The sequence below is a fragment of the Lampetra planeri genome, chromosome 7, assembly GCF_965212315.1.
Source record: "Lampetra planeri chromosome 7, kcLamPlan1.2.h2, whole genome shotgun sequence".
Taxonomy (NCBI): Eukaryota; Metazoa; Chordata; class Hyperoartia; order Petromyzontiformes; family Petromyzontidae; genus Lampetra; species Lampetra planeri.
In genome coordinates this window covers 12,888,960-12,903,661 of record NC_136113.1, presented here as the reverse complement: position 1 = coordinate 12,903,661, position 14,702 = coordinate 12,888,960, and the positions used below count along the sequence as shown (strand labels likewise).

Below are 14,702 nucleotides of genomic sequence, written 5' to 3'. Positions count from 1 at the left end.
CCGTGCCCTGCGTCGTACAAACCACGTCGTTGTTTTTGTCTTCGTCGTCACCTTCTCTCGATTCCCTTCTCTTACCTCGGTGATATTGCACGAGGCTAGGGTGGGTATGGAAATGCGCTCTGAGATGCTGTTTGCTATTTAAGCACTAAATATATACAAATCACAATCTTAATCCCACGATAAATAAGTAGCAAAATTAACAGCTATGTAAATAGATTTGCTTAATCATAGAAATTCAACTGCATTCAATCTGTCAACGGGTATACCAGATCAATGTGGCCCAATAGCATTTATGAAAAGAAAGGCAAACATTGGGCTGGTTCTGACCTAATCGAGTCCAACTGATGCCTGTTAAACCAGTGCTATTGTTATGGGCAAGGTTTACCCATAGTGGAAAAATTAAGAAGAGCCGAGAGTGCGAACACGGTCACCAGTCTCAAACCATGGACCACGTAGCAACGCCACCGCCCCCCTCCGTCATTCTCTGGCAGCTTTTTCAGACACTCATCGGGCTACTGTTGAAGCGATCCACTGGCTCACCGACTTCCACGCGAACATTTAAATGCAGTTGCCACACGGAAGAAGACGGCGACGAAGAACAAGAGCACCGCACGCTTGTCTTTGTGCGCCGTCACGCGTAGAAGCTCCGCACCTGTTCTCTTCCGGAATCCGCAAAGCCATGAAGACGAGCGGCTCGGTGCACTGCACCTTCCAGCCGTGGCGCTCACTCACGCGCCCCGTCTCCACCTTGAGGAAGAGGTTGGGCACGCGGCTCCACAGCACGGGCTTGATCTGCTGCACCACCAGGCGCGGGGGGCACTGCGGCACGGGGTTCCGCCGCTCGCTCTTGAACAGCGCCGCCGACAGAGGCAACGTGTTCTGCACCGGCGCACGCACACGCGCGCGCACGAATGCGCAACGCAACAGATTTATACAATGACGTACAATTCAGGTTGAAATGAGTCATCATTGAGTTTTGTGCTAAGTCACGTGTTAAGTCACCGAGCCAAACATACGTCGTGAGACCCTCCGCCGCCCGACGTTGCCCAACAAATTCAGCTGTCACGCCGGGTACGAGCTGCTGAGCACGCCAATTCTTACTGTTTCAGTTGAAGAACAATTCTCATCGCAAAATAAAAAAAAATTAGACGCACGACGTTTTGCTTGAATCTGAGTCGAGCATCATCAGGTGAGAGACCAGGAAGCTGGAGTCACCGTGTCACCTGACCCGGCTTCTTCACAGCAACAACCAATGCTCATTAATGTATATGAATCAAACAATCGATTCGCATTGCATTTAAAGGCAACTGCACCTCGAGAAGCTATACGGAAACAGTAACACATGTATACTTAGCGGACCATTGCTTTCTATTGATTAGCCTTTATGGACCATGGAGGAAAATTATGTTAGAGCACAGCTTTGAAACCCATGTGTATATATATATAAAAGTGGCGCATCGACCAGTCATCTCAGTCAGTCAACCCATGACACCTGGGCCTGTGCCGTGACTTCCTGCCAGCGGGTATTCGACACTTCACGTGGCCTTAAAGTGCACGTAGCCTGGCACAAGCCCTGTGGTAACGTTACCGCCACTTAGTGGCGAATGATGGTTGTTGTTGTAATTATGCAGAATGTCACGAGAACACCTCTCAATTAAGTTCCACACAGTTCCGACATTCTCTTTTCTGACCCCTTACTCATGCCAGATATTACGACAGTCAAAGTGTCAATGAGTCTTTCTGAGAATTAGGGCAAAGCTCATCTCCTTTTTGGCACACGTGTGGTGCCTATACTGTCTCTAGGTTTCGATTTAAAGCTTTCGTGACTGCAGGGATTCATCTTCTTGGTTCTTTCGGTAAAGTCACGTAGAAGGGAAGTAATAAAAGAATAAAAATAAAACATAATAAAAAATATAATAAAAAATTCTCACGACGTTTCGGCCACAACGCAAGCAGCCGTCCTCAGGCGAAGAATGAGGACGGCTGCTTGCGTGTTTCATTCTTCGCCTGAGGACGGCTGCTTGCGTTGTGGCCGAAACGTCGTGAGAATTTTTTATTATATTTTTTATTATGTTTTATTTTTATTCTTTTATTACTTCCCTTCTACGTGACTTTACCGAAAGAACCAAGAAGATGTCTCTAGGTTATTATCAAAAAGTGAAAAGTGAAATCGTCATTCAGCTCAAATGGGGGGCAACGTGACGGCGCTCGTGCTGATGGGTGGGGGAGCACCTTGAATCGGCTGAGCTCGAACTGAAACATGCCGGGGCTGGTCGGCTGAACAAAGGCAGCCGGGAACAACTTGGTGCTCGGCTCCACCTGCACATAACGCGCACACACACACACGGGGCCAAGTATGCATACAGCCATCTATGAAGGCTGGCATGGCACACGAGGGGGTGGGTGGCCAGCACCATGCCCGGCAGCCGCTTTTGTCTCCCTCGTGGCGACGTTGACACACCGCACCAGGACTCGGAGTAAATTCACGCGACCATAGGGAGAAAACGCAAACTACAAATATTGAGGCGTCAAGGTCGGGATCGAACCCACGACCTCCTGCAGATCAGGCGAGGTAGTTAATATATCACCGCCGTGGTGTCCATTAAACCTTAGAGGCTATTTATCTCTGCATTAGGCCCAGGTTTGGGGGGGGGGAGGGGGGAGGCGGTGTGGATGGCCCGGCTGCCTTCACCTGGTAGAAGGTGTGCATCTCCTTGCCGTTGGCCGTGAAGGACAGCACGCCGTTCGCCACGTCGACCAGGCAGCCGATCTCCAGCCCGCTGTTGTTGCGGCTCTGCTCTGCTGCGGGCACGTCCCCTGCCCACACCATGAAGCAGTTGCTGCGCTTGATGCTGCGTGGCAGTGGTGGGGGGGGGGGGGAAGAAACATGGGAAAGCAGGACGCAGATAACACCATGCAACACGATTTTTGTCCCTGGGTAATAAGTGTTATTTTTTTTATTGCTTATGCCTAAAATGTATAGAAAATGGCTATTATGTCCCACAAACTTTACTTTTGTAACCAGGACTTTATGTGAAGGAATGACACAAATGCACACGTTTTCTCATTGAAAATAGGTACATTCCAAAATATCAGTGTCCTGATCACAAAAGCAAAGTTTGTGGGGAATAATAGCCATTTTTATGTACCTTTGAGGCATAATCAATTAGGAAATAACACTTACTACCCAGGAATAAAAACTAATGTTGTTACACAGTGTTATTATTATTGTTGTTGTCGTTGTTGCAGTGCTTGTTTACCCAGGAAAGCCTAACTTAGTCTCAGCACTTTATTTCGGTGGGCCCTGCCAAGTTTTTATAGCAAGCAATAAAGATGTTACGTGTACTCTCATGAGTAATTTACAGGTAATTTTACAACATGAGGATCTTTGGCCAATACCAGTTGCATTGTATGTTTTTTTTATATGGGAGGAAATCGGAGAAGTGGGAGGAAACCCATATAGAACAGAGGGGGAAAACATACAAACTCCACACAGACAGGTGCCCGGTGTCAGGAATTGAACCCAGGCTCTACTTTCTGCGAGGTACAGGTGTTACCATTGCACCACCCTGCCACCCAATAAAGCAGAGCTTGCTAAGACAGTGAGAACCACTGTGGTTGTTGTGGCATTATGTTCCTTGGACAATGTACACATTTGTAATTTGACCAATAAATCGATGAATTGGTCACGGCATTGATGTAGAGCAAGGTGAGAGCACGTTGAGACAAAAGGGAGAGCTGGCGTATAAACACAATCATAAACATGTAACCTGGACAGCAATGTAGTGAAGAACCAAATAAATCAGCAGAAACGGTACAATCATACAGTACCTCGGATAAAAATATAATTGCAAGTGGAAGACGATAATCAGTGTAAAATGAAAGCAACTGAAAGGAACGACTGATTGAATTAAGATTGTAAAATCCAAGCCCAAGTTTAATATATCTGGAGCCAGCTGCTATGGTTACCTGCCTCATCCATTTATAGCCGTGATTGCAAATCAGTAATTCAGTCTGTGAAACGGAATAAGGTAAAATTGCCCATGCTGAAAATATGCAACACAACGAGGTAGAGAGGGAAATAACACAAAGGGAATGTGTTCGCAATGACTTACAAGCACGGACCAAATACGCATTACCAGAATTGCCATTACAATGTCATTGCCTTCTCATCACAATTATTAGCCACGACCTATATCCTCTTTACAACTTTTTTTTGTTACCCTTTCTATTTTAGCAGGTAAGGCCCACTAACCTATATAGCTCTTTTTCAGAAGCGACCTGGCCACAAATGATAGCTCAACAAAGTGGCTTATCACGTGGAAATTGATAGCAACCAAATGCTGCAAGCGCACGTTTCTAAGCGTGGAGGGAAAACCGAAGGGCCCGGAGAAAAATCCACGCGACCACGAGGAGAACATGCAAACTCCACCATGGGGAGAACATGCAAACTCCAAAATATACAGGCGTCAGGGTCGGGATCGAACCCATACCAGGCGAAGTATTCAACATCTTGCCACTGCTGGATGAAGGCCTCCCAAAGCTGCCGCCATCTTGTTTAGCTCTCCCAATGCAACAAACCATCTAGCTCACGTCCACGAGCTGATGTCTGGCCCAGTGTAGAGGAGTAGGCCAAAATACTCCCTAAGTGGAGGCCCATCTGCCAGCAGTGGCATGGGCAAGTGATTGCAGGGCAGAACCTTTGCCATGCAGATATAATGGATGTTCAAATATGCTGGGCACGCTTTAAATCACATTTGTAAGTGTGCATGCTTGCTAAGCCGAGGGTGGGAATGTGTCTACACGTCTGCAGCCAGTGACAGCTGGCACCTTGCCTGACGTGGCGCCAACGGTAACGTTAAACCAGACGTACAAGCAGCTTTTCGGCAAGTAAACACTCACCGCAGCATGGCGCTCACTGGAGCTGTCAAGCGTGGGGTTTGGCGGTCTTACCTAACCATGCAATACCGGTAGCTTCTGGAGAATAGCGTGGCTAAGGAGGCGAGAAGAGCTGTTGAGTGATGGAATACAACTTGGATTCACACAGCGTCCAAATATGACCATATCTTCAAACACTTTCCAGAGAAATCATGCATATTTGTTTTATAGAGTGAGGCGGCGAGTCATGGGCAGAGGAACAAAGACGACAACTTAAAGCTGGACTTGAAGAAGGGGGCAGCGGAATGGACAGGACAGATGGCTGGGCAAGGGCGAGTTCCAGACTACGGAGCGGCAAAGGAGTAAGAGCGACCTCCCGCAAAGCTAATTTCAAAACTAACGTGTGCAAGTTCATTGGCATTGGCGTACGCGCAACACCTAAACACATTTCAACTCCGTCATCGTGTACAGTGCCAGAGAGTGTGAATATAGAAGGGTTAGTTGGCCGATGAGCAAAATTGGCAAAGATAATGGCAGTCAACGGAGAATCAACCGCACTAGCAGGGACAACCACCATAGAGATGGATCGCGGCATTGCAGGACCAATAGGAATGGCTACGGCAATGTGGAGGCCTAGTCCAGCTTTAGATAGATAATGGCCGACGTTGATGGTGAACGTTGACATACACGATCGTGCAATAATGTTTGGGCAATGACTTTTTTTTATCGCCATTGTGGTTTGAATCCAGGGAAACCCCTACAGCATAGATCCTGTTATTGGGCAGTGTTAAGTTCATTTGGCAAATTTATTTTACTGGACAACTGAAGAAGTAATAAATAATATTCTCCAACTGAAAAGATAGGATTTTATTTATTATGCACTTGACGTAGTTATAAACTTGAGTGATTTACCCATGAAACTAAATATTGCTTGTATATGTTGTGTGTATGTGTACATTTCAAAATGCAAAGAAAAAATTACAACCATTCTCAATCCACAAATGGATGAAGGCCTCCAGATGCCATGTCGGTCATGGAATTTTTTTCTTTTCACCATACTTTACCGTGCCGGTAAATACTGATTGGTAAAGCAAGGGGAGGGCAGGACCAGGATTTTGATGCCAGTCGCCACTGATGTTAGTTGTGGCTAGGAAGCGAACTCAAATCGCCAGGTTCATAGCGGCACACGCTAATCACTGCACGTCCTCCGTTCCACCCGTCCATGTGCATGTACAGTAGATACGATATGTGTAGCTACGGCTCTGATAACCGTACAGACCCCTGACATTCCCTGCAACCGATAAAAGCAGCTTCAACTCGATCGGCACTGAGAAAGCTCACAGACAAGGTTAAATAAATGGCTGGATTAACTTTTTATCAAGATTTGTGATGCCAAGAAACACAAACATAAGACGCATGGCAGGGCCATTTCTGTGGGGCTGTTTGGCCAAACGGCTGTCAATGAAGCCATGTGATGACCATAAAAGGTTTTAGGCAACGTCAGCCGTGGATGAAAGATACCGTCTCAAAATACTAAAAGCAAAAGATAGTTTGGTTGAACTTTGCAAAAACAAGTCTGGTTTAAAAAAGCTCCACCAGAGCTCCATGTATACTATCACCTGCTTGTCAAGTGTCATGTGAAGCCCTAGATTAGACATGCTAGCCAAGGGCATTCTCGATTCTCTCCAGAGAGTCTGCGAGAAAGGGTCCGATTCTGCACAAAGTGAGCGGGGGATTTTTTTTTAAAATCTGCATACTCAAGCGAGTGTTAGACAGTGCTCATCTCCGCTCAGAGTCCTCAGCCATTCCTGTAGAAGGGGCAGTTCACGAGCGAGATTGTCACATTTTACTTCCAACCAAGTGGTACTAGAATGTACATGCAGCATACACTGTGTGCAGGTAGAGTGGTGACACAGTGGTTAGCACACTGTGCTACCAGTGATTGGCACACTGGGCTATGAGGCCAGTGACCTGAGTTCGAAAACATGTCCAACATCTGTGGCGAGTGATTATCTGAAACGGTCACCATTCCGCACAGACCAGTGAGGCGAAGTATGGTCAAACCACACCCCATGACCGATATGGTGTGGCGAGACCTTTATCCAGGAGTTAAAAGAGATCCATATTATTACTAATTGAATATACTGTACAGGCATGTTTAACAAACCCCATTGTGTACCTCCGCGATGACTGTGGTCCATCACAAAGTTTATGGACTAAAACACATTGTATTTATGTGAAGAGCGAGTCTCTTGTGGACTGTTGTATTTGTTCATTGCCCACGATTACCAAACATTGGAGGAAACCCAAACGTCCAGAGGATACCCATGCTATTCAAGGAGATGATATTCAAAAGTGTGTATGGTCGGGTGAGGAATGCACTTGTTATACAGCCACCTCCAGGCCACTCCAAATCCCAGCAGGTTTGGAGCTTCTCATAGACACACAATGCTGTCTGTGTAATCCACCAATCGCACGTCCATAGCGCCGAATTACAAGCGTCTGTCACCGTGCCTCGAAAATAATTTGGTTTTGCGGTCATCTTGTAGGTGGATGGGAAACACAAGTGAATGGAAAGATGAATAATGGTTGTATTGAAGTTCACTGAATACACTGGCTTGTCTAGCTTGTAATCCTCAACCTTGGCTCCATAACACTGGACATAGATCCGCCACACCACCACAAAGACAAAGATCCCCATATAGTCTTTAACAGACTATGGGGCAAGTGTCATTAACGAGCGCCTATGCAGGCCGGCACGGCACTATAAGGGGTGGGTGGCCGGCGTGGCAATATTACGCACCGCACCAGGTACTCATTTGAGGCTGAGTCGACCTAGGAGGAGGAGCAGAACCGGTTCAGGTAATAGTCGCTGGTGTTGGCCGTAAGTGGGAATGGAACTCGGGTCGCCGGGCTTGTAGCGCAGCGTAGTGCTAACCGTTGTGCTACCGCTCCCCACACCACCACCACCACCACCACGTGTGCCTCTCCGAGCCGCCACACACACCTCTCGTGAACCTTGCCCTTGTCGTCGCCGAGTGTGATGGTGACCGTGCGCACTTGGTCCAGGTCGAACGAGCTGTCATACTGGTGGAAGTCGGGCGTCACCCAGCCCACCCACACGGTGGCCTGCTCCTGGCCCGGGAAGATCCGCACCGAGTAGTAGTACTGCGTGCGCGCACACACACACACAGGATAATGCATGTAATCCTCCACATTCAGTCCTTTACGGGAGGGTGTAATGGTCAGCACGCATGACTTGCAATCCAGAGGTCAATCACATCTTTTCCTAGATGTATGGCCAGTGTTCAAGAATAGGCCAAAATAAACTCGATAGGGGCTCTAGAGTGCCCTATAGTGGTGAGCAGTGGCGTAAGCAAGGAATTGCAGGGCTCCACCTTTAACCTGGTCCTTTATAATGTAGACGATCTCAGACAAGCCATGTTAAACGAGCACCCATTGAAGCTGGCTTGGCGAAGAAGGATTGGTGTGGCCATCACCATGCCCCGCTGGGTTCTTTAGTTTTGACGTTGATGCACTATACTAAGGATGCATTTTATGTTGAGTCCACCTCGGGTTGGCCGTGCTAGATTGAGCTACAAATTGTCACTGGTGTGGATAACGCAAAACTATATTTGGATTCATGGGATGCTAATGCAGTGTGTGAGTTTACTCGATGGCGGCGATGCGGCAGCGGGTGATGTGGATACTCACCACGGTGGACTGCAGAAGGGCCTCGAGCTCGTCGCGATCGGCTGGCAGCGTCTCTCCCGTCGCCCGTGAGGGCGGCCGTAGCGGCTGGGAGGCCCTGCCCGAGCGCAGCGCAAGGCGGCCAATAGTTAATCAGGGACACGACGTGCACAGGGGCACCGTAACGCGGGCGCTGGAAGATGCAGAGCATGCGGGCTCCACGTCGTACCCGGCACGAGTGCATACGCCCTGTTGTTTATAACGCACGAAGAACAACGGAGGTTGCGTACACACGAATCCTGCCTCTCCTGAGATAGTGGCTGCATACAAAGCAAATTACATGATGCACGCTGGATATATTGAACATGACATATGCAAGTATGCAAATGTCCTGGAACAAAAACCCATGCTTTATAAAATATAGTTACATTTAAATTCCACAGCTGGGATTGGGTAATAACACATGCAATATTTCAGGTACATCCACAAACAAGATTCTGTTGGGTGGCGCTCGAGTTAGAGTGAAAACCGGACTATTACAGCGATTTACCTACAGTAGCGAATTCCATGATGATTAAAAATGATAGTAAATTCCAGGGTAGTAATAACAACTAAAAAGTTAAAGCATCTTCCTGCTCAGACAATCGCAGAGCAGAGTTTAAAGTCCATTTGGGCGTCAGCTCTGCCCATCATCGCTTTGGAGCCAATAAAATCGGTACTCCGCTGTGGGGAGTTAACAGTGGCCTTTCTGTGCACATACTGGGCCACGTCGTGTGAATGGCAATTCAACCACTGGCTCGGGTTCTCCATTGGAGACAAGAACCACTGCTCATTTGAGCATCGACTCACCGTCCAAGTCATTCGATCACGCATCCACTTAGCACTCTCTCCCGGTTTAAAACAAAACGAAAACCCGACGCGACAACGCGCACCTGTGCTTGGGCTGCAGCAGCAGCAGCTTCTCCTGGGCGTAGTCCTTGTGGTTGTTGGCCTCGTGCTTGGTCCGGTCGTCCGCCGCCGCCTCCTCCTCCTCGCGCTCGCCCCGCCGCTGATCGGCCCGCGAGTTGGCGCGCGAATCGCCGCGGGAGCCCGTGAGCGGCGTGCCCTGCACGGAGCGCCGCAGCACCTCGAACTCCGACCCGGCGTCGTCGTCGCCGCCGCCCAGCGTGGACGGCGACGGCGCCGGCAGGCTCCGCCGCCCGAAGCTCTCCTCGCACTCCACGGGCATGCTCAGGCGGAAGAAGGCCAGGTCCGTGTTGCTGTGCTGCGAGCCGAACGTCTTGTGCGACACCTTGAGGCACGGCGGGCTGTCGATGGTGCCATCTATGCGCGTCACCTGCCTCCCGGGGAACGGCGAGCGGCAGGGGGGGAGAGCGGACACAGTGCGTGAGGGGTAGCGGAGGGAGGGTGGGAGGAAAAGGCAAAAGCGGGGAACGCAGTGCACGCTATGTCAGGGACTGCACTGCGAAGGGCACTGGATGTCATTACAAGCGAGCATGATGATGACATTTGGGATGCCCACGTGGCATTACGGTCCGCGCGCTGGTGGGGTCAAGTGTGGGTATTATCACCTTTTTCAAGAGGACTGGCCAGCATTCTAAAACATTTCTGGAAAGCCATGAAGACCCTCGAGGGTAAAAAAAAAAATCTGAATATGGAGTTCCACTGAGGCAGTTGAATTTCTGATCAAATCGCGATTACAAATTACGAAAAAAAGAAACAACTTGAGACTAGGCTCAGAAGAAAGCTGTCTCTGGTGTGGACTAATCAGTTTCAAAGACAATGCATATATTATCAGAATGTTTTTTGTTTGCATTCTGACCACAAGTATTGTGGTTAATGCAGACATGATTCCTTGTAAAAGGTTTCAGTTTGGTGTTTTAACATCTTAAACACCTGTTTTGTTGCCAGAAAAAAGGGGAAAACCTATTCTCATATTTTGGTACTGGCAAAGGAGGTCCCATGATCTACTATAACATGTCTCATTCCATTATAACACTCCACTCTCCGTTTTGCCCTTTCCATCCCCTGTTGAACTCATCACTGCAACCTATACATCAATTCAGATCTGTCCCCCTCCTGGATATCCAGAGAGACCACCACTGGGTTGTCTTCATCCTAAAAGGTCCTCCTAAACAAATCAGCCAATTGCCTAAAGGACCAGTTAGTACCCTGAAAATCCCTCCCGTAGCCTCAGAAGTGCCTCCTTATTACTACAGAAAAATCCACTTGCTAAAACTTTTTTTGGTAAAAAAGCATTTTCACGTTGCTGCTCCCTGTTTCTGGAATACTCCTCCCGCTCATCTACATCTTGATTCCCTCCCTTAACTCCCCATCTCTACTTCTCGATTAAACCAACACACACAGATAAACTTGCACATGTGCCTAACGTCTTCTGGCACCTCTGGCTACCACATGTTTGCACTGTCTTTTACGATTTGCGTGTGTTTATGCCACTGTTAGCGCTACGCTGCGCTATTAACCCAGTGACCCGGGTTCGATTCATGCTCACGGCCAACACCAGTGACGATTATCTGAACCAGTCCTGGGCCTCACCCTATGTCGACTCAAATAAGTAGCTGGTAAAACATCTCTACCAGGGAGATAAAGGCGGCCCGGGCGTGGTGCTGGCCACACACCCCCTCGTGTGCCGTGCCGGCCTTCATAGGTGCTCGCTAACAGCACTTGCCCCTACAGTCTGTTGAAGGCTATACGGGTGGGTCTCTGTCTTTGTTAGACTAAATCTATAATTTATGTGCACCTGAACCTAACTTTTTCAGATTACTCGCGTGTTGTGTGTACGACCTTCAAAGAAATAGTTTGTTAGTTGTGCAATATTCCTCAAGGACCCTGTACCCATTTCTCTTTCTGTGCTCATGCATCATGGGATCCCCTTCAAAAATATCTGGTCAACTGGCTAAACGGAACCATCCGTGTAAACTAATCAAAGTAAAATGTAACTTAAAGCATGGAGAGACCCAGAGGGTCTCTCTAGAGCTCCCTCGAAGCAGAGTTTATTTTGCCAGCAATGGCATGAGCAAGCAGTTTCAGGGTTGCACCTTTACAAATGAGACCGGTTTGGGTAGGAGGCGGCACAATGCTTGAGCGCACTGCGTTATGAGCCCGACGCGTCTGATTGCAAGCTATGGCTAACATCAGAAGCGGTCCTGGGGCGCTCCCCTTCAACTACCCACCCAGACCAATGTGGTCAAATATGGTCAACCACCAAGCAAAACAAGGCCATGACAGACGCTTTGAATTTACACGTGCAAGAGTCGATGCGTTCGCAATTCGTACGTTTCACCTAATGGGTTCGCAGCAACGCCGCGGCCACGAAAGGCGTCATCATTGACTGCAGTGTAACAACAACAAGAAAGAATCGATTCTTGGAGAAAATCACGACCCTGAATTCGCGACAATTGTCATAGGTAAGTCAGCTCCAGTTTGATAAAGGGCAATCATTATCGTGTTAAAAACGGGGCTATATTTAGTATAGAAACAATCTACAAAAAGAGAACTTAATTGTAAACCTATCAATCGAGACAACCAACACTAAATAACCTTTCCAACAACGCCAGGTCAATAGCCCGCTGTGGACGAACGATTGGCTAAATCTGATAACATGTTTTAACCTTGAGGCAATTCAAATGCAATGTAAGATAGAGCAATTGTAAAATCATTGGTGACAAGACCGATAACAACCATACTTCAAGCAGCCATGGGGTAGTGCTCATCCCCCGTTTGAAATGCTGTACCCTCAGTGGAGAAATTCCACATTCCTATGACTGGGATGAGTTGCTTCAAAGGACAACTGCTATTGATTTTCCACAATGTGGCACTCAGTAATATTAACCCCCGGCGGGGATGAATGGCTGAGTCGATTCTGGACCGGTTTTGAACTTGTGACCTTCCATCCTCACTGTGTGATGCCCGGGAACCACCCAGCCGGTTGATAAGAGCCAAATTTGCCTTTAATAGAGTTTCCTTGGAACACACTCCCATAAATCAAGTGCTCAATCCCAGGCACACAATTCTCAAAACAATATTTAATTATCCACGAAATAAATACCAATGCAGTTTTATTGTTCTGAGCCTGACAATGCACTAGTGAGCACAACAAAGTGAAATTCGCAATTTGTTTCATATAGGTTGCCTAAACACGTTAGTGTCCCAACTCCCAAGACATATCAATTCATGCTAGCACAATGCAAACTCTGGATTGGGTGCACTTTTCTTCATGAAATAGACCCTCGCTGACACGTGTGACACTTTATGAAACTGGCAAATAAATAAAGAAGCACAGTGCAGCCACGGGGCTCTGAAAGCTATGTACTGAATAGTGCAATCATCTGGGAAAAAATAACGTCTGATCCGAACAGACACACAAAAGCCTTGCGTCATTTGAGGCACAACGCAGCATAGAGATGCGGGATTCTGAATGCCTGTCACCGGGCTGCAATTGTAATGCGAATAGTTGCATTCACTGACACGAGATGGACCGAACTTTTAAATTAATGCATGGTGCAGAGCTTAGACGTCTTTATCAGCATGCCCTACATTTCCCCAGTGTAAATGTAAAAGGCAGAACAATATGCCTCCCATCAATGGTCACAAGAGCATTCACTGGCAATGGCTGTAACCATTTTAAAATGTATAGCTGAGCGATCCGATTATTTAAGTCATCAATTTATCTACCAATTATTTTACTCAGACTGGCAGAGGATAATAGGAAGGTATTTCGCCTGGACTTGAACAGGGGCAGGGAGTTGGCAGCATGTATACAATATTCAGCGAGGCCTACTTTCCAGTGTAATGAGAACCCAACTCATAGCCTGTGTTTGGAGCTTGTGCAGAGTTGCCATTATAACGTAGATAGCAACTTGTCCAGACGTAACACACAGCCTACCAAATGTGGAAGGACAGAGCCAGAAGGTATGTGTTAGTCAAAACTCATGAAGCGTCTCCTTGCTCAAAGAAGGGTAGGACAGTGGCCATCTTTATTGGTGTCCATGAGCCAGTAGTGGAAATTCCACACTGCTACGAGTGGGCGCCAGTCTCCCGATTGTACAACCATTGTTGACTTATTTTTTACTGAACGAGCAAAGCTCATGGACTTGATCAAAATCACTGACTCCGGCTTGAACTCACAGCCTTGTAATGGCGAGCACGAGCACTCCTACGACAACACAATCTGTCCAGAGTACTCTTAGGTTACTTGGGCTCATTTCTCATTTGTCTCCACTGAAATTCGGGGCTTGCAGCCAAACACCTGACAGAAGCTGGCACAGTAAGCCGCCACACGCTCGTCAACCCCCCACTGGACACCCTCGTCTGCTTTGTGTGCAGGGCAGCGGGTGAGGAGGATGGGCCAACGTTACCTCAAAATGATCGTCGTCAGCCATGACGGGCATGAACTGCGCCAGCCGCTTGCTGTACCACAGCGTGATGTCTCGGTTCATGTACACTGCGAAGGGCTCGTAGCCCTCCTGCAGCCCGCAGATGGGGAAGTACTTCAGCTTGGTGGCGTCCTTTCCAAAGTTCAGGCGTCCCACCTGCGACAGGCCCAGACTGCATATGGGCATGAAGCCTAGAGGGCACAGAAACGGGCAGCAGGGCGGGAGTGAGGCGAGAAGGAACATCTACACGTACGTGCGCATCTCTGTGTCTGTGCGTGCGTGTGCACACGAAGCGAGAATGTCTTGGCGAGGAGCAGAAGGCGGTGTGTCGAAGTTACCGACAGTCGGAGAGGACTTTAAAGCGAAGGAAACTTTCTTGGAATTCACAAAAAACTGGCATAAGGCCAGCTTGAAGGCTGGCAATGAAGCAGACCCCCCCCGCCGCCCCCTGCAAAGGCTGTCCTGCGTTACACGTGGCAACGGGCGACTGAGACGTCACACGTTTAAAGTGCTCTTGCTGAATTGTGCCACGAGACAGTGGCATGACTATGGGAGGTGGGCAGGCAGGTGGTGTTGCGTGCCAAAGTACAAGGGCGGCAGACAGCCTGAGCCACACAGCTTATCTCCTGGATGAAAACTTCAGAATAAAAAAAAATTGCGGATTTTTTTTTACAATGTTGTTAGGGAAGCTTAAAACTATTTTTATTTAAAAAATTGCATTGAGTGTTTATGCGCTGT

The 14,702-nt window shown here is 48.1% G+C and overlaps 1 protein-coding gene across 1 annotated transcript in view; it reads right to left on the bottom strand.

Moving 5' to 3' along the window:
* Window positions 1-14,702, bottom strand: part of LOC144720153 (ryanodine receptor 2-like) — a 289,470-nt gene that overhangs the window by 122,092 nt on the left and 152,676 nt on the right. The window contains exons 27-33 of the mRNA XM_078596660.1: window positions 13,947-14,155; window positions 9,501-9,904; window positions 8,593-8,686; window positions 7,886-8,046; window positions 2,693-2,852; window positions 2,233-2,319; window positions 653-879 (exon numbers count right to left, since the gene is read on the bottom strand). Of these exons, the coding sequence (XP_078452786.1) occupies window positions 653-879; window positions 2,233-2,319; window positions 2,693-2,852; window positions 7,886-8,046; window positions 8,593-8,686; window positions 9,501-9,904; window positions 13,947-14,155 (1,342 nt within the window). The remainder of the gene's footprint in view (window positions 1-652; window positions 880-2,232; window positions 2,320-2,692; window positions 2,853-7,885; window positions 8,047-8,592; window positions 8,687-9,500; window positions 9,905-13,946; window positions 14,156-14,702) is intronic.